Raw genomic sequence first — 27,668 nt, 5'->3', positions numbered from 1 at the left:
CATAAATATACAGAGAATGGAGGGATATGGACCATGTGCAGGCAGAAGGGATTAGCTGTCATTAGTTTAATAAGTGGGCACAACATTGTGGGCCTGTTCCTGTAATGTTCGATGTTCTATAATGATTCAGAGACAGAAGCCAGTCCACAATGACAGCTGGGAACATAAATTGAACGAATTAAGTGACTGTGGAATTTGAAGGAAACCCTGCCCTCTGTAACAGTAATTATGATTGTTGTAAAAACCCACCTGGGTCACTGATACCCTTCAACAAAGGAAATCTGCTGTCCTGACCCAGTCTGGCCCACACACGACTCCAGATTCACCACTGTAGTTAACTCTTAACTGGCCTCTCAGATCACAGGCAATCAGGGATGGACAATAAATGCTGCCATTAGAGTGGTGTCCACATCATGTGAATGACTGGAGACCTCCATGCCCTGGATTGGGGCATAGATAGCGTAGATGGTAGAAATCTTAACTTACCCCCATAGCAGAGGTGACTAAAACTGGAGGGCATAAGTTTAAGGGGCAGGAGGTTTACAGGGGATCTGAAGAAGATTGTTTCCTTCCAGAGGGTGGTTGGAATCTGGTGCACACGGCCCAGGGGGATGGTGAAGGCAGAGACTCCCACAGCATCTAATAAGTATCCAGACGAGCTCTTGAATTGCAAAGAGTTATTTTGATCACTGATTCCATGAAATTGTACAGTTGTTGCCAGTTTTTACATGTGCATTAAAAATGGGTGATTTCATCAGGTAAGATTATGACAGATAGTCCTAAAATAGTGCAGACCGGGTTGTGAGGAACTCTGCTCCACTGAATTTTTGCATGCTATCCATTAGGATATCTGTCACTTCAGCAGGCTTAGCCAGGACACAGCTGAAAATCACAGACTAAACATCCTCAGTCTGGGTAGCTGGATTCTGCTGATTTCAATTGGTCTCAATGCACCCAACCAGTTTCAAGAGAAGAACAAGAAGCTCAGGAAGCTCATCTTTACTGGAACTTGTACATGAATGTGAACCCTTGGCATATAAATGGCCTTTCCATCTAGACTTAGGCATCAATAATGACCAACCACTAGTGAACATAACATTATCATGATTAAAATACTAAACAAACAACCTTGAAATTGTGAGTTAAATTCAACCATGGCAAATTATTAAATTCAATAAATCTGTTCAGTTGCAAAACAACCATGTTAGTGGTTAACCTGTTGTGCCAACTCAATTAGTTTGCTATTCTCCTTGTAAGAAGGGAGCCTGACACACCCACCTGCTCTGGGTTAATTGTTTTGTGATAAAAGACATAAGTTGTGCAAACAAGCACTACATTCTCACTGTGAGCATTAAATGTGGCCTTGCCAACTTTGTCCATGTCACCCTAAGTAACTTTCCTATTCTTTTCTCAGAGGATGTGGACATCATTGGCAGTTACCCATCTCCAATTGCCCCTTGAATTGTGCAAATTTAGACTGCAGGAAAATATAGATAATTTGGTAAATCGAGCAGAAAAATCACAAATTTAATCCAGAAATAATACATTTGAGTAGGTGCAACAAGGCAAGGGAATATACAGTAAATGGAAGAGCAGTGAATAGTGTGAAGGAACACATATCCACAGTGCGCGTTTACAGATCCTTAAAGAAAGCAGAACAAGTCAATAGGATGGTTAAAAAGACATATGGGATACTTTCCCTTAGTAGCCAAGGCACAGAATCTAAGAGCAAGAAGGATATATCAGAACTTTATACAACACCAGTGAGCCCACAGTTTAATAGTGCATACATATCTAGTTACCACACTACAGAGAAGATGTGATTGTACTGGAGAGAGTGCAGAGGAGATTCACATAGATGTTGCAAGGACTGATAAACTGTAACCACAAAGAAAGATTGGATAATATAGAGTTGTTTTCTTTGGCACAGGAGATGAAGAGGAGAATTAATTGAGGAGTATAAAATTTAAGGGGGGCCCAGAAAGAGTAAATATGTAGGACCTAGAAAAAGAGGTCAAAAAGCAGGGGGCATGTATCTGTAGAAGGATTAGCGGGGTTGAGAAAAAAAAGTCTTTCACCCAGCAGGGTGGTGAGGGTCTGAAGGTCGCTGTCTGAAAGGGTAGTATGGCAGAAACCCACATTACATTGAGGGACATGGGCCAAATATGGGCAGATGGGAGTAGTTTAGATGGCCGTTTTGGCCAGCATGGATAAGTTAGCTGAAGGGCCTGTTTTTGTGCTGTATTACTCTATGACTGAAATTCGGAGATATGAGGAGCCGTGACCTGCAGGGCTCTGGACCTAGTGATGAAAGATGGGATAGGGTCAGCTAGTTCTTTTTCAACTGGCACAAATGTGATGGATCAAATGGCCTCCTCTTCTGCAATAACTGTGTAATTTGTGTATGTTTAAAGTTCCAAATAGCCCATACTGGATAAGGATGATGAATTGGTAAATGAGCTGTTTTTTTTAAGATCATCTGGTGATTCTACAGTCACCATTTCTGATTTTAACTTTTCATTCCAGAATAACTAAATTTAAATTCCTCAGCTGCCAGTTCCAGATTGAAACTCAACTCTCAAAGTGTTAGCTCAGACCCCTGGATTACCAGTCAAGTGACAAATCCATTATGTTACCATATTCCCAATGAAAAATTAAGGACTTTCATTGCAAATTAGATCATATTAGAGGAGAGGGAAGGGTGAAGATTGAGTATGAGCAAGGGAGACTGAGGGGAAGGTTGAAAAATAGATGTTCCATTATAGGAAGACATGCTGTGCGTTGTTACACATCTGATCAAAATGAAATCATTAATATTTTGGTTTAGATTAGAGTGAACACTTTTACAGTTTAACTATATTATATTTAATCCATTTGATTTTGAGCCATTGCTACACACTTGTGTGCAACCAAGCTTCAGGAAATTATCATACTGCCTGGGCCCTGCAGAAAAATAGATTCATAAATTGATTCTGTCATTTCCGCTCACTAATTGCGGTTGAGGACTCTGAAGGGGCATGATTGAATAGGGCCACAATGGATCCTGGTGTTTCTGCATTGCTATTACTGAGAATGACACTTTTGTCAACTAAACACAGCTGCTTTGCAAATTTCCTATTTCAGTTATTCAGTGAAGAAAATAGTTCTGAAGTGATTGCCTATGAGCTTAGATGTAAACAGCCACTCAGGAAGTTGCATTCATTCTGTTGCCTTCGTTCGAAACATTCTCGCCCACACTTTTCCCACATCAGTCTTTGTATTGCAATTATTGCCAGCTATTTATAGTTTATCATTTTATCCTCCAGATTAACAGCTACCAGTGCAAGTAACACTGCATCTTGTCGAGATGGAATCCTTTCATGCAATTTGGACTGATGTTTTCAGTTTCCAGTACATTTTGATTTTCTCTGACTGTTTTCATTCCTGGATATTTTGGAAACAGAGGGATGTGGGAACAGTGTAGGAATATGGCACTGGGGTAGAAGATGTGTCATAAATGGTGGAGCCAGGTTGCCAACCCCTGCTCCTAATTACGTTCTTATTTCAGATTTTCAAACATTCAGTGTTTTCCTTTTGATTTTTTTCAGTTTTCCATTTTTATGTGGCATCCATTCATTGATACATCATAATTTTTGAGCTAACCTTATAAAACACTAATGATGTGCCCATATTATGATGTATAGTATTTATTTCACATTACAAACAATGGCCATAAGCATGTGATCTACTCTTTGGTCTCTGTCCTCGCTAAAACTAAAGAGAAAACTGAAAATTTGGAATAATGTCTTGGGAAGATTTTGGAACAGAAGAATATGAAAGGGAAACCCAAGTTAGCATTTCAGGCAGGATTCATGATCAGACAGTTTACAGAGGGAATTTTACTTCATGATGGGGTTCAAAAACGTATTGAATTGGATATGCAAGAGGAAGCTGCGATCCATTTAAGGCAGTGAATCATAGCGGAAATGAAATTCGAGCGGTTCTGGAAATAGTCTTCAAATACAGATAATTGACTTTCATACATTCCTTTCGAATATTTCTTTACCATTATTTCCTTTGATCATAATCCTCACTGAAAATGGAAGGATAGTGAGGAATTTTATTTAACTTTCATCGTTAACCAGGAATGACATTAGCCTGGTCCCAGAGTCTGTGTCAGAATCTCTTTAGCAGCAGGATTACTTTGCATCTTCCAGTTCTTGATTTAGTATGAATGTATTTAGCATGTGCTGAATCAGGATATTTTAATTAAACTAAAAGTTCCCAAACAACAGCTCCTCAAGAAATGCCTATTCTGTTGAGGCAATGAGATTTGGTTCTACATGTGAACAGATTTCTATTTCTTTTCCTATATTTGTTGGCCTACTTTTATAACGCATTATAGCAAAAAATGTTTTCTGTGCAGTTTTTCTTTGAATAGCACTTTTGGAAGTTAGGACAGGGTGTCCTAGTTCAAGTGGGGCAATACTTGCAAGTGGTTCACCACATAACATAGTTTGAATATCTGTATCCTATTCAGTGTTAATCATACTCATCCCAGCTGAATAGTTATGCAGGGAGGTTAATGTAAATAAGGTATTAGGAGGAATTGACAGTGTATGTTAAGCTTTAAGGCCCCATGGGGATTTACAGCCACAGGGGGCACCGCATGTATTGTGACATTTAGAGTGTCCACTTTTCTTTTCACGGAGGGAGGGCGTACATCCCAGTGCCACGTTGCCCTAATCCTCTTCTGTGACTTCTTTCCTGCTGGGTTACAGATAATTAGCTTTTGATTATCTCTTTTTTTTGGAGATGTTGCAGTTTACAGAGAGATTTTGCAAACCCTTTTCAATTTTGAACATATCATCCACTCTCCCTAACATTTTCAGGGTTTTTTTTATAAAAAAGAGCAACTTAACACTATAATTTTCAGCTGCTTTTTATTGCTTCACTCCACACCTTGATTTGGAATTGTAGGATATGAATGGCATCAAGCCATTGGATTGGATATAGAAGGCTGTCTGATTTTTGGTCGTCTGGTTCAGAAGAGCGCATTGCATCCTAAACTGCAGATAGTAAAATATCCAAGTTCCCTGATTAGCAATAACTTATCGGAACAGGCATTTGTGTAAATTGTACTGAGCTCAACTCTGATGCCCTTTGCTGCTGTGTACTTTCCATGCTTGCTGTCTTGTCCTTACAGAAAGAATGGTTGAAAGGGGAAGATGAAGGGTTAGAGGTATGGGCGGGGGTGTGGGAGGCAAGGGAGTTGAAGAAGGACAGGAAGGGCAGTGCTGATGGTCCTTTAAGACTTTTGAGACTACAGAAACTTAGACAATATAATAGACACAACAGTGCATTACTAAGAAAGTGTAAGAAGTGCAATCTCTCAGATAACATGTGAAACTGTGGCACTCTCTACCCTCTCAGATGGTCATAAAAATCCCATGAAACTATTTGAAATCTCAATCAATACTTTCCCCTTAACCACCAATCTACTGTGGCTGCAATATGTAGCATCTACAAAATGCACTGCAGTTACTTACCAAGGCTACTGCAACAGCATCATTCAAACCTGCAACCTTCTTCATCAAGGACAAAGGTAACAGGCCCAGGGTAACACACCACCTGCAGGCTGCATATCATCCTGACTTGGAACTATCTGGTACTCCTTCACTGGGTCTAAATCCTGGAACCTAACAGCACCGTCTGAGTAAGTTGGTGAAATTTACCAATTTACCTGAAGCACTGTGTGAGCACTTTCATCTGAAGGACTGTGGTGGTTCAAGAAGGTGGTTCGCCACCACCTTCTAAGGGTAATTAGGGATAGCTAATAAATACTGGCCATGCCAGCAGCATCCAGATGTCGTGTGACCTTGTTGTCCATAAATTGGTTGTTGCAATACAACTGTGACTATAATTCAGAATTGCAATATTGGTTGTAAAGTGCTTTGGGATATCTTGACATTGTGAAAAGTCTGTACCAATACCAGTCCTTTCTTGATTGGTTGATTTTTGCTAGCTAAGGCTAGTTAGTGATATGGAATAAAGGGGCAGATAGAATTGAGGTACAGATCTAATTGAACAGTAGAACAGAATAGGGGGCAAAATGGCATATTCTTCTGTTCCCAACTGACCGATGTAGTTATACCTTGGCATAAGTGGCTGCCTTTAACAGGGAGGAGTAGATAAAAGGGACTAAAAATGATTCTGTGTTTCAGGTTTGCTGAGCCTGGAGGAGTTTAAGCAACTTAACACAAATGCTTTCCAAACATATTTGCGACAGCGTGGCGTGCAAAAGACGGAGTTGGTTCGCAACAGTAAACACACGTGGCTGTACCAAGGTGAAGGGGCACACCAGATCCTGAGAACCATTCGGCATAGGTGAGATTTAAACTAAAAGTCCTTTATAGGTTCTGTTGCGTTTACCAAGACTACTGTTCATATTGAAGTGACTTGTAAGCCAGGAAATGAAGTGCAGTTGGCTATTTTTCTAGAATGTCAGTAGCAGGTGGCTGAGTGCAACTCCAGTGTTTTTTGATGGTTTACTGTATAATGTTTTTCATTTTAGCATTGAATTGGCTCAAATTGTTCCCACACTAATGCAGTGTTTATACCAAAGTACTGTTGTCCAACCAGTGAGGCCATGATTGTGCCTTTAACTGAAGTAATCCACATCAAAAGTGCATATCTCGCATGCTGCTAGCACGAATGAAATTGAGTTCCACTAGTGTTGCTCTTCCAGCTTTTCTTTTGCTGTCCTGTATGGATCTAACATCGGTGAGGTTCTGTTGCTTTTTGCTCCAAGTGGCAAAAGAGCAAGCCAAGTTTACAAAGGTAGGTGATTAACTGATGATTAATGTTTTCTTTAAATTCTGAACAAAGGCTAGAAAGGAATACTGAAAGTTAATTGGCCAGACTTTGATGGCAAGGACTATTACTACTCATGGTTATACCAAGTGCGAGCTTGCCTGGCCCAGAGACACAGTGCCTATGTTGCTGGCCTAAGGTGTCCCAAACACTGGTGATGAAGCTTGTGTTGTGGCAGTATCTCCTGCATTGCATTGGAGAAGCCCTGCCCCTGAAATTCCAGTCAGGGCAGACAGAAGCTGCCAGGGTCTTTGAATATTTCAGGCATTAAACTATTAAAACTACAAAAAATAACATTAATATATTTATGTTTTAAACAAAAATCATTAGCTGGATTAATAAACAATAAATAGTTGATTGAATAATAACATTCCAAAGCCATAAATAACATAATGTAGAGATTCAGGGCTCATAGTTGCAGCATGTTGCATGGAGACCAGTCCCAGTCCCAGCAATGGCATTTTCTTGTGCTTCAGGGTTTCTGTTGGTTCTTTTCCTCCTTCTCAACTTGAGCAGTCCCTGGGATCGAGAGTGACCTGCTTTCAGTCCAGTTTTCTGAGTTTGAGGTGAGTGAGGAAACTGCAGACTCTTCCACAGCTGGGGCAGGAGGTGTCTGATGGGGCAGGTGGGGATAGTTTGTGGCACGCTCTTTCCACTGTTTACGCAGGGTTTTTGTGTGTTTCCATTGCATGGATGAGGTTCCCAATACCATTCCAAATGCTGCTGCTTCCCTTTGAGAGGTTCTGGGCCAGAGATTCCCAAGAGTCAAATGACGATGTTACTTTTTTTCAAGGAAAGTTTGAACACATCTTTGAACCTTTTCCTCTGTTCCTCTGACAACCAGTTTCCATGGCAGAGCTTGTGTCTGTTTCGGGAGTCTGGTGTCAGAATGACAGACAGTGTGGTCTGCCCAATAGAGCTGGCTGAGTGTACCTAGGGAATCAAGGCTGAGTATACTGGCCTGGGCAACTCTGCCATTAGTTTGTTTATCCTTCCAGTTAATTTGGAAGGATTTTACTGAGATGACATTGGGGGTGTCTTTGCGCTGCCTTCTTTGAGGTGCCTTCTCTAGGTAGTCCAGGTTCTCTAGGTAGTCCAGATCTCAGAAGCGCATAGGAGGGCAGGATTCACTGCTGCCATATATACCTTTATATTAGTCCTTATGCAGGCTTCTGATCTGAAACATCAACAACTTCTTTCCTCCCACAGATGCTGCTCAACCTGCTGAGTTCCTCCAGCAAATTGTTGCTCCAGATTCCAGCATTTGTAGTCTCTGTGTCATCCTTTATATCTTTCTGCTAGTATTCCAAAATCCATTCTAAATGAACAGTGTAATATAGTAGAGAAGCCCTCCCATTAAAAATGGTCTGTAAAGCAAAGGTGAGATTAATATTATGCTTGCTCTACAGAACTTTACAAATGCAAACACCTCTGCAGCTCCATTTGATAATGGGGTGTGAACGGAAAAGTCACAGTACATTGAATTAAGCATTAAGTAAATGGAAATGCATTCAAAGGGAGTCCATGGTTATGCAAAGTAATTATCCGTTGTTTGCTTGCACTGTGGCTCATTATAAGATTACAGGTAATTTCTTTGACACACAAACAGAATCAGGTTATTTTTTCCTGAAGAAAGTGTTTAATTATTTAAATATACCAAGTAGCTAGAAAGGTATTATCGGTGAGTGCCACCAGTAACTCCATGATAGTCTCTCACTATCATTGGCACTTGAAAATATTAAACATTGAAATCAAGTGTTTTTGAGTTAGTGCAGGAGAGTGGTCCTGAGGCTTGACATTGAATGGTGGGGGTGGTGGGGACTGGATTTTTCCTAAAAGTATACTTCAATTCATAAAACATAAAGTTATATAATATGAGACTTTGCATTGTCTTCATTCACTGCTACAAAGATTTTACATTTGCTTACAATAGATGCAATATATGAACATAGGATCAATGTTTCATCCCAAATATTCCATCAGTGATTGAAAGGTTATTACATGGGGCCCAGCTCTTCTGTTTCCATATGTAGAGGACCTCATTCTGTGGCCTTTCCATATAAACCTTTGCAGAGGCTGCACCCAGCTTCAGTGGATCCCTCTGTGTGTCGTCCTGAACCTTGGATGCACTATTTGGCAGCATTCAGTTGCACACAGCTGCTTGCACTGGGAGCAAGTTGAGGGCAGACCAAATGAATTTTTCACAGAGTTGATGATCTTCCAGCTATAATCAATGTTTGCCCAGTATTTGTCCCTAGCAATAGCCCGTAGAGCACAGTCCTGTGATATGCATCTGCTCAGGATGAGCTTTGACAAAGACTACTGCATCATGTCCAGACCTTCTTGGCAACCACATAGTCCAGAAGGAGATGGATGGCAGTCTCATCTGTACCACAGCACTACGTTAAGGATCTGATGGGGAGGACCTTTCTCAACAAGAGCCAACCAAGGTTTTGGTGCTCGTTTGAAAGTTCTGGCAAAGGGCCATTCTGCCAAATGACTTCAACAATTTGCATAGGGAGCCCTCCAACAGGATTCACCATCTCCTTTACCTGCAGGGTCACCAGGACATTGTACATGATGACTTGTGGTCAAAGGTGTTCATCTGCACAGACTTCTATGTGAGGAACAGGTGGTATGGCACAATTCACCATAGCTGCAGAACACAAGGACCGGTAGAACCTCAGCACGAGCTGAACTTAACTGTTTGGTAATATGATTCACACAGACTCTACACACTACTTGATGCAGCCACACACAAGCCTCCGGACGTGGGCATGTTGGGCACGTTTCCCTGTTTTCCCCCTGCCCTCCCCTCTTTGGAGATTTGCAGGACACAATTCACTTTAGATCTTCAAATGAAATGGAAGACAGCTTGGATGACTAACTGCAGTGTAGGAGTTAGATATGGGCCAAATGTATATAAAGCAACACCGAGAGTACCTTGTACCTGATGGCCAGGTTCTTTCCCACAATTGAGAGGGAGTGCCACTCCCATATTCATGGTTTTTGTTTCACCTTGGCTATGTGCTCCACCCAGTCCTTGGTGTATATCCTGGCTCCTTCAAAGTATATTTCCAGCATATTCAGGAAATCAAACTTGATAGTGAAGGGATCAAAGGATCAATTGGTCATTGCAAGAAACGTGTCTTTGCTTTTGCTGCAATTGGCTCTGGTTCCAGAGGCTAGTTCAAACTCATTGCAGATTCATCAATCCGCCGACCAACAGTGACTCCAAGAAGAATAAAGTGATTCTGTGACCTGGCCTGAGTGCCTCTGCTGGGTGGGAAGGGCATCCCTCTTGTGCAAAAGATGCAATACAGCACGTAAAGAAGATAGAGGATAGCCTCGCTTGTGGAAGCTTTCCATTTCTAACCCTTGCGTTTGGTCCATGTTACCAGTTGTCCTCAGGTTACGGGAGGATTCCATTCCTGTGAACTGTTCATAACCCGAACAGTTCGCAAGTCGGAAATGTGGCCGTGAATCGAGTTCCCAAATAGCAGAAGATGCTATTTAAACAAAAGCACAACATTAGTTATCCTCCAGTCTTCCAGTACCTCACCTATGCCCAACAAGGTTACGACAGTCTCTGCTAGGGCCCCAACAATCTCCTCCCTTACTTCCCATAACTTCCTAGGATACACCTGGTCAAGCCTCAAGGATTATTCACCTTTGTGTATTTCAGGACCTCCAACACCACCACCACCATAATGTTGATATGCTTTAGAATATCACTGTTCCCTGAACTCACCAGTTTCCATGCCCTTCTCCATGGTAAATATAGATGAGAAGTATGCATTTAAGACTCGCCCATTTCCTGTGGCTCCACACATAGGTTACCGTGTCGATCCTTAAGGGGACCTACTCTCTCCCCAGGTACTCTTTTATTCTTAATATAGAATCTACTAGGATTTCTCCTTTATTTTATCTTCCAGGGATATCTCATGTATTTGAAAAGGAAGATTTGGACACCCACCATCATACAGCATGGAAACAGGCCAACTTGTCCATGTGGGCACCCGTCCGTATTAATTGCATCACCCAGCATTTGGTCCATAGCCCACTGTGCCAAAGCAATTCAAGTGTTCATCTGGACACTTCTTACATGCTGTCAGCGACCCAGCGTTACCCTCTCTCTCAAGCAATGCATTCCAGGTACTTGCTACTCTCTGGGCGAAGAAGGTCCCCCTCGTATCCTCTCTGAATCTCTTCCCTCTTACATGAAACCTAATTCCTCTAGTTTTATCTAGCTCTGATATGGGGAAAAGTTTCCTTCTGTCTACCCTACCTATGTCCCTCATGTTATATACCTCAATCATGTCCAATCGTAACCTTCTCCACTTCAGGAAGAAAGGACCTAGATTCTCCAGTTTCCCCTCATAACTGAATTGCTCCATCTCAGGCAACATCCTGCTGAATCTCCTCTGCACTTTCTCAGGCAGAGCCCCAGCAATCACCTCCCTTGCCTCCTGCGGCAGCCTTAGATAAATCCCATCAAGTCCTGGGGACTGATCCTTTGAGCTTGCTGAGGCATCAAGTATCTCCACTTTTTTTTATGGAGTCCTACACTAGACTTTCACCTACCCTTTCACTGAGTTCTCCAACCATCAAGTCTGTTTCCTTTGCAAATACCAATAAAAAGTGTTCATTTAGGACCTCACTTGGTCTGGTCATTGTCTGGTCTCTGTGTTGGGAGAGTGCACAGAGCCTCTGCCTTCAGAAATGACATTGGCACTTTCTTTCTCTTTGAAGGCTTGCAGCACCTCCAAACATCCTGCAAGATTTCTGAAAGTCACATTAAAATACCCATACCTGGGAAATCCTGCAGGCAGGCAGAAGATATCTGCACCTTTGAATCCGCAGCAGTCAAACAACACTTTCCTTTCAAAAACACAGAGTGCAAGGGGTTCCATTTCCTCCACGTTCCTCACTGTCACACTGATAGTATCGCAAACATCTTGGCCACCCGTTCAATTTATCGCCATGGCTGCTGCAAAAGTGCACACTTGTGTTGCTGCAAAAAAGGTGTTAGAATGGTTACTGATCGTCATTGAGGTCCACCTCTGCGTCGCCAATAAATCCAATCCAGAACCTGAAGTAAGAAAAAGCCACAAGCTGAAACTTGAAAAACCTGTTTCTCAAGAACAAGTACTGCACTTGAACGGAGCCAAAAAGTTGAGAAGCATGAGGTGGCGAACGGTTTACCCCTGCTATTTCTTATGCCTCTGGACATCCAGTGGTGTTGTAGGCCTGGACAGTTGTCTCCTGGTTTGGTCCACAGAGCACTTGGAGTCTTTCTATGGTGCTATGTGCTTGTTGCATCATGAGATAGCAATATAGCGCAGACAATTGGCTTAGATATTATTCCTTGTAAGTATGAAGCAAATCTGTTTCCAATAAGCTTACAGTATTAATTTGTTGGAGCAATGGATGGAGGCTGTTTGAGCTCTCATTAACCCAGTCAATAAGGTTTTTTAAAAAAAAAGTAATATTTTGTTCTAAAATCTTTTCAATGAATTGTTTGTGCATGTAGGTAATACGCTTCTGAATTGACTGTGCAAGCAATAATTAATCAACTATCTTTTTGTAACTGCTCTCGGTTCCTCACCTAATGATGACTTGTGCACAAATGTGATTCTGGGGCAAAGGCATATCTCCATCTCTGCTGACCTAAATCCTGCACAGTTGCAGTTTGTGGGATACTCTAAGATTTTTAAAATTTTCTCTTTCCCTGACTCAAATTTGATGCATTGTGCTGTTCTAATTGCAGTTCATAGAACTTAGAACATAGAACATAGAAGAGTACAGCACAGAACAGGCCCTTCGGCCCACAGTGTTGTGCCGACATAGCTATTCCCTCCTACCTACAGAATTCCCATATCCCTCCATTTTGCTGTCATTCATGTGCCTATCCAAGCCCCTCTTAAAAGCCCCCAATGAATTTGCCTCCACCACCCTATCAGGCAACGCATTCCAGGCATCCACCACTCTCAGTAAAAAAATGTTCCCCTGACGTCTGTTCTGAACCTACCCCATCTCACCTTAAATGCATGCCCTCTGGTATTGGATTGCCCAATAATGGGAAAAAGATATTGCTTGTCCACCCTATCTATGCCCCTCATAATTTTATACACTTCCAACAGATCACCCCTCAGCCTCCGCCGCTCCAGAGTAAAGAGCCCAGGTTTGTCCAGCCTCTCCTGATAGCACATGCCCTCTAATCCAGGCAGCATCCTAGTAAACCTCCTCTGTACCCTCTCTAAAGCCTCGACATCCTTCCCATAGTGAGATGACCAGAATTGCACTCAATACTCTAAATGTGGCCTAACCAGAGTTCTATATGAGTTCAAGATGAGATTAGTATAGTAACCAAAATATGCTACCCTGAGGTGGTAGTTGGGATCCAGGTCCCAATCTGGTTATTCACTGACAGCCAGTAAAGTTGCCCCTGGTGGTTTAACACACAGTGTAGTGTCAAGTCTGAGCTGCTTGCACCTGAATGTGTTCCATGTTTCATTTCTGCTCCAGTTGAAATCGATTCATTGATAATTGAGCACCCCTGAGCAAGAGTGTCGTAAAGTCATTTGGGCTTCCTATTTCTGAGTACGATCCAGTGAGACCAGGAAAAAAGCAACCAGTGGATGAAGAGGGTTGAGGTTTGGTTGAGATAATTTGCTCATATTTGTATATTAATTTTGATTGGTTTCATTTGTGGATTTGACAATTGCAACATCTTAAAACATTTTCCTGCCAATATGAGCACAGCAAGCTCCCACATGGGGAAGTGTGATAATGTTTTGATGATCTTTTGGCTTTTTAGGTTTGGTTGAATATTGGTCAGGATGTTGGGGATAACTCCTGCTTTTCTTCAAAATAATAGCATAGGGTCATTTGTATTCATCCAAAATAATGTTTCATAGCTTTGCACCTTTGACGGTGAAGCCCTCCCTCAGCACTGCACTGGAGTGTCAGTTTAGATTGTCGCACTCAAGTGACTTGCCTGAGATGTGAGAGTACTACCCATTCACCACAGGTGATGTGTATGACCATCTTTAAATGTTGTCTTTTATTAGGGTGATCAGATTGACACAATTACCTCCAGAGATAGTGGAGCACAGTGAGCCACTGCAGGTGGTGAAGTATGATCAAGGCGGGCACTATCATGCTCATCATGACAGTGGACCAATCTACGCAGAGACCAGCTGCTTCCACACAAAGCTAGTAACCAATGGATCCACTCCATTAGAAACCTCCTGTCGGTTAGTGACTAATTTTAGCACATATGTGCTTTGTTCTTTACTGGAATGCTTTCTGTGCACAGCCACTGCTATCCCATTCATGTTTGCTTTGAGAGGCTATCAACTCCTTAACGTAAGATGGGAGGTGTTAATTCCTTTTTACCTTACAAGTTTTCTCTTTCCTTACAATTTTTCTTCTTCCATTGTGTCATGAATAATTCAATCAGTCAACATTCCACTTTATGTGCTGTTATGTTGTTTGGCTTCAAAGTGCCCTTAAGTGACTTGGGTCTAACCTTCCTTTTTGTCTCTAGTCCTTTCTTAAGGCACAGGCCTAACCTAACTGGTAATTGGTTTATTATTGTCATATGTACCGAGATACAGTGAAAAACTTTGTTTTGCATGCCATCCATACAGATCATTTCAAAACATAAGTACATTGAGGTAGTACAAGGGAAATGCAATAACAGAATGAGGCTAAGCTTCAGAGATATGTAGAGTGGTTCCAAATGGGGCACAGGCCTCCCCCACTAAACTATCATTAAACACGTCAAGGGCAAGCTCTCACTTGCAAAGAATGTATGTGCTTAATATATCCCTTTAAAAGCTGTCAAATTTAAATTTCCATGCACCCCCCGCCAAACTGAAAATGCTTCGAAGATGTTGTACATTAAAATATGCTTCACAGGTCACAATATGTTCACAGTCTTTTTCCCAGGGCAGGGGAGTCTAAAACTAGAGGGCGCAGGTTTAAGGTGAGAGGGGAAAGATTTAAAGGGGACCTGAGGGGCAAGTTTTTCACACAGAAGGTGGTGGGTTTATTGGAATGAGCTGCCAGAGGAAGTGGTAGAGGTGGGTACAATTACAACATTTAGAAGACATATAGGCAGGTACATGCATAGGAAGGGTTTAGAGGGATATGGGCCAAAGACAGACAAATGGAACTAGCTCACGTAGACAACTTGGTTGGCATTGACAAGATGGGCCAAAGGGCCTGTTCCCCTGCTGTATAACTCTGACTCTATGCTTTTTCACTACATCATAGTATGAATAAACTTGTAACCTTAAATATTCATTCCACTTTACACCTTTTTAAGATGGATTGGGTGGTTGTTGGGTCCCTTAGATTTTGTTAAATTAGGTGTTCAGAGGAGTCATAGAGTTATACAGCAAGTTAGAAGCGTTGTTATTCTTAAAGATGAAAATTAAAGAAACTATTTCTTTGAGTAATATTGAAGAGTTTTATACATCATGTAATTTTTTTGTATAGTTTAATGAAGTCAAATTAGTTTTTTTAAAAATTTTCTTTCTTGTGCTTCTTACAATGTTTAATAAAGTGATGACTCACCCCTTGCATTATCTTCAACACCACTCCTGCTGCAGATACGTGACAGTGCTGTTTTATTTGAACAATGTTTCTGAAGGAGGGGAGACTGCATTTCCTGTGGCAGACAACAGGACATATGATGAACTGGTAAAGAAAAACTCCTTGTTTTATTGACAAGCTATTGTATAATGAGAACATTCAGCATTTAACTGTGTTTCTGGTACATTGGCCCTTGGACTTGCAATGTCAAGGTCAAAATCGAATTTATTGTCATACACACAAGTACATGTGTGCACAGGTGCAATGAAAAACTTGCTTGCTGCAGCATTACAGGCACACAGCATATAAGCAGCATTCACAAGTGAAACATAAACATAAATCATACCCAATTTTTACAAGAAAGAGCACAATTAGAATAAAAAACCCCACAAAAACTGGCCTTTGAAGTTTTCTGATTTGTCGATTTGTTCAGTTCTTTTCATCAAAGTATTCACCCTGCCCTAAATGAATGCTGTGACGAATGGATTTAGTTTCTGCCCAGTTGCCTGGAACTCTGAGACGCGTTTCCATTGTACTTGTCAATGTCATTGTATGTAGTCTTGACAATAAATTGTTAGATTATGGAGGTCAGCACTGACCAGATCAGCCCAACAATCCTCTAACCAAAATTCATGTGTGTGATTAAATTACTGAACTAGAAAATATAATGAGTTGTTAATCATGAGCCAGTTGGTCATCCTTCCAGCCTAAAAGTGGCTACATGAAGGCTAGAGCTCGTATGGTAATGTGTAGATAGAATATAGAACATAGAACAATACAGCCCAAGAACAGGCCTTTCAGTCCATGATGTTGTGCCGAACTAATTAAGCTAATAATGCCTAATTATACTTATCCCTTCTGTCTGCACATGGTCCATATCCCTCCATTCCCTGCACATTCATGTGCCGATCTAAGAGCCTCTTAAATGCCTCTATCGTATCTGCTTCCACCACCACCCCTGGCAGCGCATTCCAGACACCCACCATTCCCTGTGTAAAAAAAATTGCCCCATACATCTCCTTTTAACTTAAGTGCATGCCCTCTAGTATCAGACATTTCAACCCTGGGAAAAAGATACCAGCTGCCTACTCTATGCATGCCTCTCAATAATTTTATAAACTTCTATCAGGTATCCCCTTAGCTTCCACCGCTCTAGTTTGTGCACCCTCACCTTATAGCTCATGCCCTCTAATCCAGGCAGCATCCTATAAATCTCCTCTGCATCCTCTCCAAAGCCTCCACACCCTTCCTATAATAATGCAACCAGAGTTGAATAAAAGATCCTCACTGCCTTCTTTCGCACCATTTACGAGACAGTATTGCAGTGTTGTGTTTCTTTGTTTATATTTTCAAAAATGTGATAATGTATTTAAATCTGAAATAGTTTGTTTTTCTGGGTGGTTTTCAGTACTTAAGATATGGATTAATGATTAGTAATGTGATACCAGGATTACACCAATCAGAAGTTTGCATTACACTTTCCTCCAGTCTCTCCTGAAAGTGCTGCCCTAACGTTAAAGCTTTTCTGTGGAAGCATAGACCTTTTCTTGGTGAAGAGCCAAGCTCCCGGGCAGGTTACTATTAAGGGTGAAAAATAGGATGATTTGAGTGGGGTAAATCTATATAAGTAAATTGAGAACATTCAGGCTATACCACTGTCCCCACTAGAAGCCTTATAACCTTCTAGAAGTAAGGGTGTTACCCATTGACGCATGGCTGATACTTAATATGGAGCAGCCAATGCTGTGATAGCATACTTGGAGGGGGAAGTATATGCGGGATAGTGAAGATAATAAATAAATGAAGAGAATTCGGAGGAACACCAGCAATGGCATTGATGTAAATAACACAAAAGAACTTTTGAGCTCATATGATAGTGAAATACAAAACCATTGAGGCAAAATAATTATGGATTTATTGGTGAAGCAGCAGTATATTGTGTTTATCTTGTTGACTTTATAATCTTCAAACTTGATGATAGCTGAAATCAAGCTGCTGAGGACTTGGAGTTTCTATTTAAGCACCAGGGTGTGATATCATTGTGGTGGCATCTTTACTGGCAGCTATCCACGTCGTTTGGTGCCACTATGACCTCTGGTATCTATTTACACAATATCCAACTCCCGCTTTTAAAATAGAGGATATTTTCCAGGCTGAGTTTGCATTTAAAGTGCCGATCGATCATCAGCTCTCAATCTCCCTTAGAATCATTTCATTATAGCTCTTCTATACATTCGATAGCAGTTTATAGTATTAGTGAGGAGGAGTTTCTACACGGGATTTGTTCTGCTAATTAATGTGATGGCTTTGCAGCAGGGCAGGCTGTTATTTTTGTGAATCCCTTATCACTTTGGCTTTCATGATAATGGAAAAGCACACTGCCCGATTTAGAACTCACAGGCCAGGATGTTCCCCATGCTTCTTGAGCTAGGGAGGGGAAAAGCAGCCAAGTATTTCTTGCTCTGATCACGCTCCAGCGACACCTTCTGGACATTAGGTGCAGACAGGATTGTGCTCAGCTATGTTTTTGCCTTTTCCCCATCACTGAATAACGTGTTGACATTTAATGTCTGCATATGTGGGTTAGCTGCAGAAAGATGAAGTGGCAGGCTGCTAGAAGCCATGTAACCATATCTCAGCATTAATCATGCTCTTAATTACAGGGACAGTGAGAGGAAGCCCTTGATATTACGATGTGAATTATAAATATATCGTTCCACCAGTGAAGGATTAACGGTTGACATGTTGTCAGTGTTATGTTTGGATTGCAGTTCAATGAGCTAAGCCTCAGATAGTCGGTGCAAATAATTTATGTTGGATTCCAACAATTGTTAGACTAAAACAAAATGTTTAATTGACATAGGGTCTCTTGACACACACTGTACTTTTGTCTCTGATTCCTTCCTCAGTCTTTAATGCAGAATGATGTGGATTTACGAGATACACGGCAAAACTGTAAAAGAGCCAACCTGTTGGTGAAGCCTGTGCAAGGCACTGCTCTCTTCTGGTACAACTACCTCTCTGATGGTGAAGGTATTTGCTCCAATCTGGATTTACGTTATTTCAGGTTTGCACTCCTTGAGAAGGAAGTAAGGTGTCCTGAGTATTTGTTAACTGAATTTACCTCCTGTTCCATTTCAAATTGCCCTGGATAGTGCGGAGGGGGATTCACTTCCATTGTTATTCAGAAATTGTTATTTCTGCTGCAAAATGTGTTTATTCATCGGAACCACCATTCAGGGGGCTCTCCTGACTTCCCAATGTGCATTGCTCTGCCTGCTGTAATACTGAGTCATCTCTATTGGGTATGTCTATGATCTGTTAGTTGATCTAAACCTAAATACCAAGTAATGTTTCTAATCCCCAAGATTAGGGTCAGGAAAATTTCTGTGCATTTGTCACTTGTTCTGAGGTGTTTTTCTATTAATGCCCATCCCACTGTTAGAAACGAGGCTCACAGAATATTACTTAGAACTTCACTGCCTAATCCAATCAAGTAGAACCTATCAAGCTATTTACTTTTAATTTTCTTCATAGTGTTTATTCCAGTTTACTCCATGGTATTGTAAAGGAAGATTGCAGCTCTCAGTCTGATTGCACTGAGATGACACATTCCTAATCTTTCAACTGCAGCCAGTGCCATTCCTCCGGATTACAGTTTCTCAATTTACTTTTTATTTCCACATTATTTTATTTCTGTTTTGCTCCCACCTTTTAAGAAAAGTGGGATGGCACAGTGGCAGAGCTGATACAGCTGCTGCCTCACACCCCAGGCCAATCCGGGTTCAATCCTGACCTCTGGTGCTGTCTGTGTGGAGCTTGCACGTTCTCCCTGTGACCGCGTGAGTTTCCCCTGGGCGCTCCAATTTCCTCCCACATCCCAAAGATGTGTGGATTGCTAGATTAATTGGTCATTGTAAATTGCCCCTAAAGTGTACGTGTGTTGTAAAATCCAGGGGTAGTTAGAAAACATAGAAAACCTACAGCACAATTCAGGCCCTTCGGCCCACAAAGCTGTGCCGAACAGTCCCTACCCTAGAAATTACTAGGCTTACCCATAGCCCTCTATTTTTCTCATCTCCATGTACCTATCCAACAGTCTCTTAAAAGACCCTATCGTATCCGCCTCCACCACCATTGCCGGCAGCCCATTCCTCACACTCACCACTCTCTGAGTAAAAAACTTACCCCTGACATCTCCTCTATACTTACTCCCCAGCACCTTAAACCTATGTCCTCTTGTGGCCACCATTTTCAGCCCTGGGGACCTACTAAAATGAACCACTTCACACTTATCTGGGTTGAACTGCATCTGCCACTTCTCAGTCCAACTTTACATCCTATCTGTGTCCCGCTGTAACCTCTGACGGCCCTCTATACTATCCACAACACATCCAACCTTTGTGTCATCCGCAAACTTACTAACCCATCCCTCCACTTCCTCATCCAGGTCGTTTATAAAAATCACAAAGAGTAAAGGTCCCAGAACAGATCCCTGAGGTACACCACTGGTCACTGACCTCTATGCAGAATACGACCCTTCAACAACCACTCTTTGCCTTGTGTGGGCCAGCCAGTTCTGGATCCACATTGCAATGTCCCCTTGGATCCCATGCCTCCTTACTTCCTCAATAAGCCTTGTATGGGGTGCCTTATCAAATGCCTTGCTGAAGTCCACATACACTACATCTACTACTCTCCCTTCATCGATGTGTTTAGTCACATCCTCAAAAAATTCAATCAGGCTCGTAAGGCAGGACCTGCCCTTGACAAAGCCATGTTGACTATTCCTAATCATATTATACCTCTCCAAATGCTCATATATCCTGCCTCTCAGGATCTTCTCCATCAGTTTACCAACCACTGAGGTAAGACTCACTGGTCTATAATATCCTGAACTATCTCTACTCCCTTTCTTGAATAAGGGAACAACATTCGCAACCCTCCAATCTTCTGGAACCTCTCCCGTCTCCATTGATGACGCAAAGATCATCGTCAGAGGCTCCGCAATCTCCTCCCTCGCCTCCCACAGCAGCCTGGGGTACATCCCATCCGGCCCCGGCGACTTATCCAATTTGATGCTTTCCAAAAGTTCCAGCAGCTCCTCTTTCCTAATATCTACATGCTCAAGCTTTTCAGCCTGCTGCACGTCCACACTACAATCCCCCAGATCTTTTTCTGTAGTGAATACTGATGTAAAGTATTCATTAAATACCTCCACTATTTCCTCCGGATCCATACACACTTTCCCACTGCTGCACTTGATAGGCCCTATTCTTTCGCATCTTATCCTCTTGCTCTTCACATACTTATAGAATGCCTTGGGGTTTTCCTTAATCCTGCCCGCCAAGGCCTTCTCATGTCCCCTCCTGGCTCTCCTAATTTCCTTCTTAAGCTTCTTCTTGTTAGCCTTATACTCTTCCAGATCTCTAACATTACCTAGCTCTCTGTACCTTTTGTAGCTTTTCTTTTCCTTTTGACTTAGAACTTAGTTGATGAGAATATGGGGAGAATAAAATGGGATTAGTGTAGATGAGTATTTGATGGTGTTCACAGTCTCAGTGGGCCATATGGGCTGTTTTTGTTCTGTATGACTCTGACTCTGAGATTTCCTGTTCTAATCTGGTGTTACTCTATTACCATTCATGGGGTGCATGGGAGGGCCGAGCTGGTTGTATCTCCTCTGACTTACTTCAGCCCCCTTCCTCCTGCCTGTTTGTAGCTCCTTTCTCAGTAAACTCCAGCTAGTGAGCTGGACTTACCTTGCAAGCACAAACTTCAATGGCAGTCATTAATTTGGTCATTCGGTCATTGTTAGCAGTTCCCAAGCTAATATTGTCTGGCCCATGGGACCCGTTGTACGAAGCAGACACTTTCAGTTTGTGAGGTCTTCATTGTTGGAAAGTTGGTAAGCTGGAAAGAGTGAAAAGAAGATTTACAAGGATGTTGCCAGGATTCAAGGGCCTGAGTTATAGGGAGAAGTTGGGCAGGCTAGGACTTTATTTCTTGGAGTGTAGGAGACTGAAGGGTGACCTTCTAGAGGTGTATAAAATCATTAGGGGCATAGATAGGGTGAATGCACACAGTCTTTTTCCCAGGGAAAGAGAATCAAAAGCTAGAGGGTGTAAGTTTGTGAGAGGAGAAAGATTTAAAAGGGATGTGAGGGGCAACTTCTTCACCCAGAGAGTGGTCTGTATATGGAACAAACTGCCAGAGGAAGTGGTTGAGGCAGGTACAATAACAATATTTAAAAGGCAGTTGGACAGGTATAGTACACGGACAGGAAAGGTTTCGAGAGATATGGGCCAAATGCAGGCAAATGGGACATGCTTAGGTGGACACCTTGGTCGGAATGGTTGAGATGGGCCGAAGGGCCTGTTTCCATGCTGTCTTACTCTTATGACTCTATGACTATTGTGCTCTCTGGGTTTCTGCAGGCTGGGTGGGAGAGCAAGATGAGTACTCGCTGCATGGAGGCTGCATTGTCATCCGAGGAACCAAATGGATCGCCAACAATTGGATCAACATCGACCCAGACATACAGCGGCAACTCCAGTTCCAGCAGGCCATTTCCAGATATGCCAGTGATGAAACTCCTGCAGAGTGGGCAGTCGATACCATTTTTCGGGATCTGCACGTGGAGCTGTGAATCTGTTCCAAAACAATGAACGCTGTTGAATGCTTTGCAAAGACAACCTGCCCCATTTATACTCCTCCACCCTCAATCAGGGTTTAGAAAGAAAAGAAAATGCTGGGGTCAATTCCTTTTGTTCACCAGCCCTTCATTTTACCTTCAGCTTTTGACTGTAATCGCTGGCAAGCTATTTGACAGCATGTTCCACCTCAGTTGAGCTGGTGCATGTTTTGAGGTCGGATCAGTGATTGGGAATGGCAACCTTCAACTCGTTTTGTATCCTCGGTATTGCTTTCTCTTTCGTTTGAACTCTCACCTGCCCAGCCATGGGCTAAGAGGTAGGACAGACAGCTCCTAGTTCTCTTGACTGAAGAGGGGTTTATGAGTGAGTGTGTTGATGTGTGATCACACCCAAAATATTAATATGTTACTATTTCATACACTCTGTGTTCAAGTATTTTTGTTTTAAGTTCAGATTTTCAGATTCCAGTCTTTTTCAACACTTTTTAAATTATTTTTTTCCTCCTTTTGCCAAGCAGGGTACCTAGGTAATTACAAAGCTCTAGCAAGCTTTAATGCCTGGTCTGTACTACGTTGTTATTCGCTGATCTTGTTAGAGGTAACTACCATTGGCTGTGGAATGACCACCTTACAACAGCAGAAATCTGATAAGTTTTCTAAACTGATCCAGAAAACCTTGAGGAAGGGAGTACACGTGTGGAGATTGGGCAAGGATTGAGTTAGGCAGTGAGGCCTTTGCTCGTTGAATAGCCTGCTGACACATCCTGTGCTCAGATAACGAATAGCTATTTAGGTGAGGTACTTGGAAGAGCGTGCTTGTGGAACTGCACTTGAGGTCTTCAAGGAAGGTGCAGGCAAAGCTGGGGAGAGGAATTTCTGTGTTTTTTTTGTTTAATAGCGTAGCCTTGCTGGAATATGCTAGACATCTGCTGATGCCTTGTCTAAACGGCCCAGTGGGCCACTTAAAGCAATACTAATAAGCTGAATATGACCAGGTCTTTACTGATGTCTATAGACATGTGTTTCAGCAAGGCTCACTGGATAAGGAGCAGGACTGGAATCTTTTTAGTTTTCTAACCCTGCACTGGATAGGCAGAATGTACTGATGTGCTATCACCCTGCTCAAACAGCAGTACACACCAATGATCAAACAGGAGGCTTTTCCAATCATTCATGGCTTGATACCACACCAGCTAGTACTCAACCACCAACCCAGGGGAGACAGTACCACTAAACTCCCCTGTTTGACCATGGGGCATTGGTTAATCATGCCACTATTTGAGAGAGAAGAAAGTTTCCTTGAATGTTGTTTGGATGAAGAGCCTTTAAAATCATTTTTATTTGTTTAAAATGTATATTAAATTAATAGTGCAAGTTACTTTTTAAAAGCTGCATGTAGCAAATTTTTTGAATGTGTTCTTGCTTTATAGGTTGGGTTGCTGGTGGGGTGCGGGGAGTTTCATTCTTTCCATTTGTATGATCTCCCTTCCCCTCCTGTACATGTTCACATCCAATATAGGGCAATCAAGTGCTGAGAGGGCTGCAGAATGTGCTTGAAATCATTCCCTGGTATCACAAATACTGATTTGATGGACATACCTACTACTGCTGCTGTGCGTTTGCAAGGTCAGAGCACTGTTGCCCGGCTCACAGCCTTCTCCTGTTCGATTCCTTGCATTGTTCCAGGATTAAGCCGACCACGGATGTGCTACCTCATCCCACCCCACCTTCTCTCACCCGTTCTCTCATCCCTTTTGCCATGTTGCTTCCAAGTGGAGTTTCATGGCCCAACACTAATCCAAGTGATCACTACTCATTTCTCAGCAGTGTTCCACTAATGGAGCAAACCATAGCTGAGTCAGATCCTGATCGTGCCCTCAGCCAATGTCTGCTTTCCAAAAGGGCCCTGAACAATAGGAAACTTGCTGCTTATCTCCCCCTTAGAAACCAAATATATAAGCAAAGGGACACAACCTTATAAAGACAATCCCAAAAATTCTGGAATACTTATTGGTTTTATTTCACAGGTGTGCCAACACCAAAGTTCATCAGCAGCAGGTACGATATTTCTTCAACAGACCTTGAGGTGGGGTTGCTTGGTGAAATGATGGGAGGTGCTTGAATGGAGGCCAAATGTAGCTCCAGTTACTGCCCTAGATGCAGTTAGCTCTACATAACCAGGCATATTGTGTAACTATTCATTAATCTGAGAGTGTGTAATAACAGGAGTATAATGGGAGGTTGGAGTGTTCCAAATGTGAAGCAGCTCCAGTTCACAGGCTATAATGCCCCAATGGCATTTAAATGTGGAACACTCATAGTTTATGATACAATAACTTATTCAAAACTTACCCAGGCACCTCCCATCATCTCACCCACTAACCCTGCCTCAAGATCTGTTGAAGAAATATTGTACCCGCTACTAATAAACTTCCAATAATGTTATTGGAACACCTCTGTTATATATTTATATATTTATTATTTTTATATAATATATAAATATATATTATATTTTTATATATAACTGTTATATATCTGTTATATAGCCACTTTCAATAAGAATTCTAGAATTTTTGGGCTTTGTCTTTTTAAGGTCGTGTCTCTTGCTTATATACGATTTCTTGGCTCTTTGAAATCTGGCCCAGGTACCAGCTCTGTTTTTGTGTGAACACAGGCAGTTTCAGCATCCAGCTGAAACCGCTCTGGCCCTTGTCCATGATCCATACATTTTTAGCAGATTAGTGATCAGAAGTGGGAACCGTGGTCAGATTTTCCTCTCTCCCTCTGGGGCCGGTTCACCAAATACTACCTTGGATGTGCTTGGCCAGTGCAGAGCAAGAATCATTCCAGCAGCACATAGAGCTGTCACTTGCTGACTAATTATCAAGAACACCATAATCATACAGGTTTATTGGCCACAGAGTTGCACTGTTTCCAATTCACAGTGAAACTCTAGAAGTTTGTGCAGAGGACCTTGGAACCCGATTTCAGTCATTAGTAAATGACCTGAACCTTCAAGGTAAGCGAACCTGCCCAATAGAAGCTACGTACTTAGTTCTTTGTGGTTCTTCATATATTCTGTATTTAAATGGATACTACAACAATGTAAAATGGATCAGATAACCAAATAGAGCCATGATTCCCTGGGTACATGAGCAGGAAATAATTTTTGGCCTGATCAAAGAAAAGACAAGTGACTGCTTTATCTAAGTTTCTCTTCCCTCTGTTCCTACACCCTGACTTCAGTGGTTAGAACCATAGAACACTACAGCACAGAAAACAGGCCATTTGGCCCTTCTAGTTTGTGCCGAAACTTCATTCCACTAGTCCCATTGACCTGCACCCAGTCCATAACCCTCCAGACCTCTCCCATCCATGTATCTATCCAATTTATTCTTAAAACTTAAGAGTGAGCCCGCATTTACCACGTCAGGTGGCAGCTCGTTCCACGCTCCTCAATCACACTGTTGTTTCCTCCAAGTTGTCATTTTTCAGATGTACTTCTGGGCTCTTCAGCAAAGGAGGTCATCACAGCTAAGCTTGATTCTTTCCTCTTTATAAAAATACATGTGTATTTTCTTGTGGTCCTGAGCAAGAACCACTGTAGGTTCTGTTACCCTCCTCCCCTCTTCACTCCCTCACACAAGCCCAGGACATTAAAGCTCATCTGTTGCTGGTCTGATTATACTCTGCTGAGCCTGGTAATCAGAACATGGACTTCCTGTTTGCTTCTCTCAACACATAACATGATGGATTTGCCCACCTGAGCCCTGGATGAATTTGCTTGTGTGTTTTACCGGAAAGATGGTACAGTTAATATGCCTGGTTTATTGTACAGTGGTAGTTCTGAGTCAAGGCTGTAGCAACCCAGATACTAGTCACATGTGCATTGTGGCAACTGCTGTAATTAGCATGTAATCACTCCTTACGTTTGTACTATTAGCATGAAACAAAAGAGCATTTGGCAATTTTAATCCTGTATCTCATTTCTGTATGGAGCCACTGGGCATTGAGGGAGGCCTGTGTCACCTCATTGGAAGAGTTGCTGAGGGGTATGCTCGCTTGTTTTTAATGCGAGGCAGTTTCTTCCCCCTTTAGATATTTACAATTTACTCTGTGTGTAAAATAAATATTAATTTTCACTTTAGTTCTGGTTCTTTTGCCAAATACCTTGCATCTGTAACCTCTGGTTACTCATCCTCCTGCCTGTAAAAACAGTTATTCCCTATTAACAAAACCCCTCATAATATTATACGCCTAAAAATCTCCCTAACCTTCTCTGTTCTAAAGAGAACAATCCTGACCTCTCCTTGTATCAACCTGACATTTTGCAAATAGTTTAAATCATAGGTTTTTTGATTGTTTTAAAAAATTATATTTAAAAGCGAATTTAAAAATGATCTTATTTAATGCCCATTGTCCTTGCTGTGATAGATTGTTTATTTATATCCTACATCTTAACAATGTCACCATTTATTTTGAATTGCTTTATCATATTTGTCCATTATTTTTGAATATTGTTTGAAAGAAGTCAGTTCTAATATTTATACAGTGTCACCCATACCTTGAGATGCTGAATTATTTATTAAAGTGTGTCAATGTTTTATTCATTTATATTTAATTTCTTTTCTTCAGGAATGTATTTTGTAGCTGGGAGTCTTCCCAATGTCTTTATTATTTAATTGTAGATCTTGCACTCAATTCCCCCAAGATACTCTTGGGTTACTCAGGTAACATGTGTCAGCTTGGACTGAATAAGGGCAACATGTTTCTTGTCTGTACTGCATGTATATCGTATTCTGTCTGCCTGTCTCTGTGTTGACTTGAGAACTGCTGTGGAATCCTCACCAACAATAATCAAAATAAAAGTTTTAAACTGAAATTGCCTGGACTCTATGCAATTTATCTTTCCCAATTGCACAAATACCTTTCTAAATTTCTTACTTCAGGCCCAAGTTGTAGACCACCTCAACAAACAGCACTTTGCAAGTCCCTTCATCACTGTGCAGCGTTAATATGGTGGACTGCTGCTACGTTCTCAAGGCGTAAGTAGGGACACGCAATAAATGCTGGCCTTGCTAGTGACACCCACATCTCGTAAATGAATATAGATAATTTCAGCACAAAGCTGGAGCAGGATTTACAATCGACACCAAGGCCCACATTCTCATAATGAACTTAGTCCTTAGTAGCCTAGGCAACTCTAGTCTACTGCTGGAGGAACTCGTTGGCGTGAGCAATATCTGTAGAGGCAGAGGGTTGATCAAGGTTTTGGGTCGAGACCTTGCATCAGGACTCCAATCTGCTGCTTGTTCTTTTACTGATCCATGGGCTTGATGTTTTTAAAACCTCTAGGCTCAAAGACTGATAAAAGAGAAATCTGTGCTCTTTCAGTATCAGCAAGTGAACCGGGATGTTGATTTAACCTGTCTCCATTCATGGCACAGACTGTTGAAGACAAAAGTTTGAAAGTCCACCGTTCTGGAGAGTGATCTGTCACCAAGTGCACGGTTACGACCTTGTATATGAATATGTACTGGATTCAGAGTCCACCTAG

The 27,668-nt window shown here is 41.8% G+C and overlaps 1 protein-coding gene across 1 annotated transcript in view; it reads left to right on the top strand.

Moving 5' to 3' along the window:
• The window catches only part of p4htmb (prolyl 4-hydroxylase, transmembrane b), a 53,858-nt gene extending 26,907 nt beyond the window's left edge, over positions 1-26,951 (top strand). Inside the window, exons 5-9 of the mRNA XM_052018777.1 lie at positions 6,204-6,366; positions 13,926-14,111; positions 15,474-15,564; positions 18,366-18,489; positions 21,894-26,951. Coding sequence (XP_051874737.1) covers positions 6,204-6,366; positions 13,926-14,111; positions 15,474-15,564; positions 18,366-18,489; positions 21,894-22,105 — 776 coding nt within the window. The 3' untranslated portion in view covers positions 22,106-26,951. The remainder of the gene's footprint in view (positions 1-6,203; positions 6,367-13,925; positions 14,112-15,473; positions 15,565-18,365; positions 18,490-21,893) is intronic.
• The last annotated feature ends 717 nt before the right edge of the window (positions 26,952-27,668 follow it).

Source organism: Pristis pectinata, chromosome 6 (genome assembly GCF_009764475.1).
Source record: "Pristis pectinata isolate sPriPec2 chromosome 6, sPriPec2.1.pri, whole genome shotgun sequence".
In the NCBI taxonomy this organism is placed as follows: Eukaryota; Metazoa; Chordata; class Chondrichthyes; order Rhinopristiformes; family Pristidae; genus Pristis; species Pristis pectinata.
This window is presented reverse-complemented; position numbering and strand designations above follow the sequence as displayed.